The 2,710-nt window shown below is 40.5% G+C and overlaps 1 protein-coding gene across 1 annotated transcript in view; it reads left to right on the forward strand.

Moving 5' to 3' along the window:
- The window catches only part of LOC107097537 (protein EFR3 homolog B-like), a 20,763-nt gene that overhangs the window by 8,381 nt on the left and 9,672 nt on the right, over window positions 1-2,710 (forward strand). Inside the window, exons 3-6 of the mRNA XM_015394706.1 lie at window positions 1,240-1,316; window positions 1,397-1,524; window positions 1,594-1,744; window positions 2,570-2,691. Of these exons, the coding sequence (XP_015250192.1) occupies window positions 1,240-1,316; window positions 1,397-1,524; window positions 1,594-1,744; window positions 2,570-2,691 (478 nt within the window). The remainder of the gene's footprint in view (window positions 1-1,239; window positions 1,317-1,396; window positions 1,525-1,593; window positions 1,745-2,569; window positions 2,692-2,710) is intronic.

The following is a 2,710-nucleotide window of genomic DNA, read 5'->3' on the forward strand; positions in this document are numbered from 1 at the left end:
GGTGCACATTTGCAGATCTTGGTGCACATTTGCAGATCTTGGTGCACATTTGCAGATCTTGGTGCACTTTTGCAAATTTTAGTGTACATTTGTGCACATTTGCAGATATTAGTGCACATTTGCAGATCTTGGTGCACATTTGCAGATTTAAATGCAGATTTGTGGATTTTTTTACACATTTGTAAACCGGATTACACACATAAGTAGTTTTACACCTTTGTAGATTGTTGTACAGACACACAACTCTCCACACACATATGTAAATAAATTTTTAAACAATATTCCTCCCATACTAACTTTCCTTTCGGATAAACTTACAGTTAGAGTGGTTTAGGGTATCCGGATCTATCTCTATAGTTCTGCTGCTATAGGCTTAGACTGCTGGAGGACGTAGGCAGCATTCTCTTTAACTAATGCTTTCTTTCACAGCTCTACCTTTACAGCTGCATTATCTGCAGTTCTTAGCACCATTAAATGAATCTTTAACCTGCCAGTTCCTCTGATCCAAATGATCAAACTAAGACTTTCATAATGGGAATGATTCTCCCTCATAGTGTCTAATTTAACGTTGGTTCTTTCGGCTAATGGAGCCAGATCATGTGTCCAGTTTAATGGATTGAACCAGTGCTGCTGTCTCTTTAAACTCTGCTTACTGAAATCGACTATAGAGATGTTATGTAACAAGCAGCAGGATTAATTCCTAAGATGCAGCTTAACTGCTGCTGCTCTATTGTTCCCTATAAATCTGGCTGGTGAGGAGAAATTTAGAAAGTCCCAATGTTTGAGATGAACCCTCATCTTTAATGTTCAGATTGGGTCTAAGGTGACATGGCAGTTAGACCCAGATGCTTTTTTTTTATTTTTTGCAGCGGGCGGTTTGGGTTCCGACCGCTGATTTCTGTCTTACAGCCATTAATCCCTGAAATGCTCAACATGCAAGAGATGAAAACCCAAGGATTAATAGCAACAGTGGCTCTGCTGCCCCCTACAGGCTGCAAACATCACTGAATTCCTCATCACTAATGTGTTATAAAAACTTAAAATCAATAAAGTGGAAAACACGTTATATAGAAAATGTTTTCCATAACTTTTATATTTAAGATGATCTCCAAACAATCCTGTGTCTATTCTCCTGACAGCCTTGTGTTAATGTTGGGGTGTGTGTGTGTGTGTGTGTGTGTGTGTGTGTGTGTGTGTGTGTGTGTGTGTGTGTGTGTGTGTGTGTGTGTGTGTGTGCAGGTGTGTGTGGCTGCTGCTGGGCGCTGCGTCCTCGCTACAAACGGCTGGTCGACAACATTTTCCCGGAGGACCCCGAGGTAGAGAGGCAACAGAAACCATAAAGCATCCGGCCGTGTGTGAGGAGGCAGCAGGGTGTGAACATGTTTGCTCTGTGCAGGACGGTCTAGTCAAAGCCAACATGGAGAAGCTGACCTTCTTCGCTCTGTCGGCTCCAGAGAAGCTGGACAGGATCGCCGCCTACCTGTCTGAGCGTCTAACCAGAGAGCTGAACCGCCACCGTTATGGGTCAGAACTCCGCCTTTATCTGGTTAACCGGCCTGAAACAGGAAGAATGATGGAGTTGTTCTGTTTCAGGTACGTCTGCATCGCTCTGGAGGCCATGGAGCAGCTGCTGCTGGCCTGCCACTGCCAGAGCATCAACCTGCTGGTGGAGAGTTTCCTCAGCACCCTGCGGCTGCTGCTGGAGGCCGACAGGCCGCACCTGCACATCCTGGCCACCAACTCTGTACGCAGCCACACACCTCTGAACATCATCCTCCTTTATTAAACAAATTCATCCTTTCTGGGGATTAATGCAGAGGGATTAACAGCAGGATTATTTCTGCTTTTAATGTTTTATCTTTTAGATCAAAGCGTAGATAAGCTGATCATACAGACTCTGCAGTTATCTTTATAAAATACTTTTAAAATGTCTAAAAATGAAAGCATTTAGTTTCCTCTGTGAAAGTTCTTCTGTTTCCTGTTTGGAGGTAAAATGTATTTTATTTTCTTGCAGAGATTTAACAGATTTTTTTTGATAAATTCTCATTATTTTAATGTTTAATCTTAATCTATGTTAGAGGCAGTCAGGAAAACGTTTGGATGTGTGCAGGAAACACATTAGGTTCCCTGCAGGAGGAGGCAGATCCAGTCTTAAGGTTGTTCTTTTCTCCTCTTTTTGCTTCATCAGATTCAAATATAATTTTTATTCTGATGGGTTCAATTCGACTAACTATATTTCTTTTTTTCCCCCCGCTTTTCTTCTTATTTTCAGACTTTAATTTATTTTAAATATTACATATTAAATATTTTGTTTGTTAAATGATTGTTTAGCTCCAAACTAGTTTAAAACTAGTTTCCTAGTTTCCAAAACTAGTTTCCAAACTAGTTTAGTTTGCAAACTAAAATAACATTTTTATAAATGAATGAATGACAAAGTGATAAAATTACTTGTAAATAATAACCTTTTTATTTTTCTCTTAAAACACACTAAATAACCATAAATATTGCTCCTAATGTTTGATTGGACGCTCCGTACTTTTCTGATGAATCTGTCTGTTTTTTATCGCAGTTTGTGAAGTTTGCGAACATCGAGGAGGACACGCCTTCATACCATCGCAGCTACGACTTCTTCGTGTCGCGGTTCAGTGAAATGTGTCACTCTGACCACGAAGACCCCGACATGAAGATCAAGTCAGTGATTTTATTGTTT

The sequence above is a fragment of the Cyprinodon variegatus genome, unplaced genomic scaffold (genome assembly GCF_000732505.1).
Source record: "Cyprinodon variegatus isolate N-32 unplaced genomic scaffold, C_variegatus-1.0 Scaffold705, whole genome shotgun sequence".
Lineage (NCBI taxonomy): Eukaryota > Metazoa > Chordata > Actinopteri > Cyprinodontiformes > Cyprinodontidae > Cyprinodon > Cyprinodon variegatus.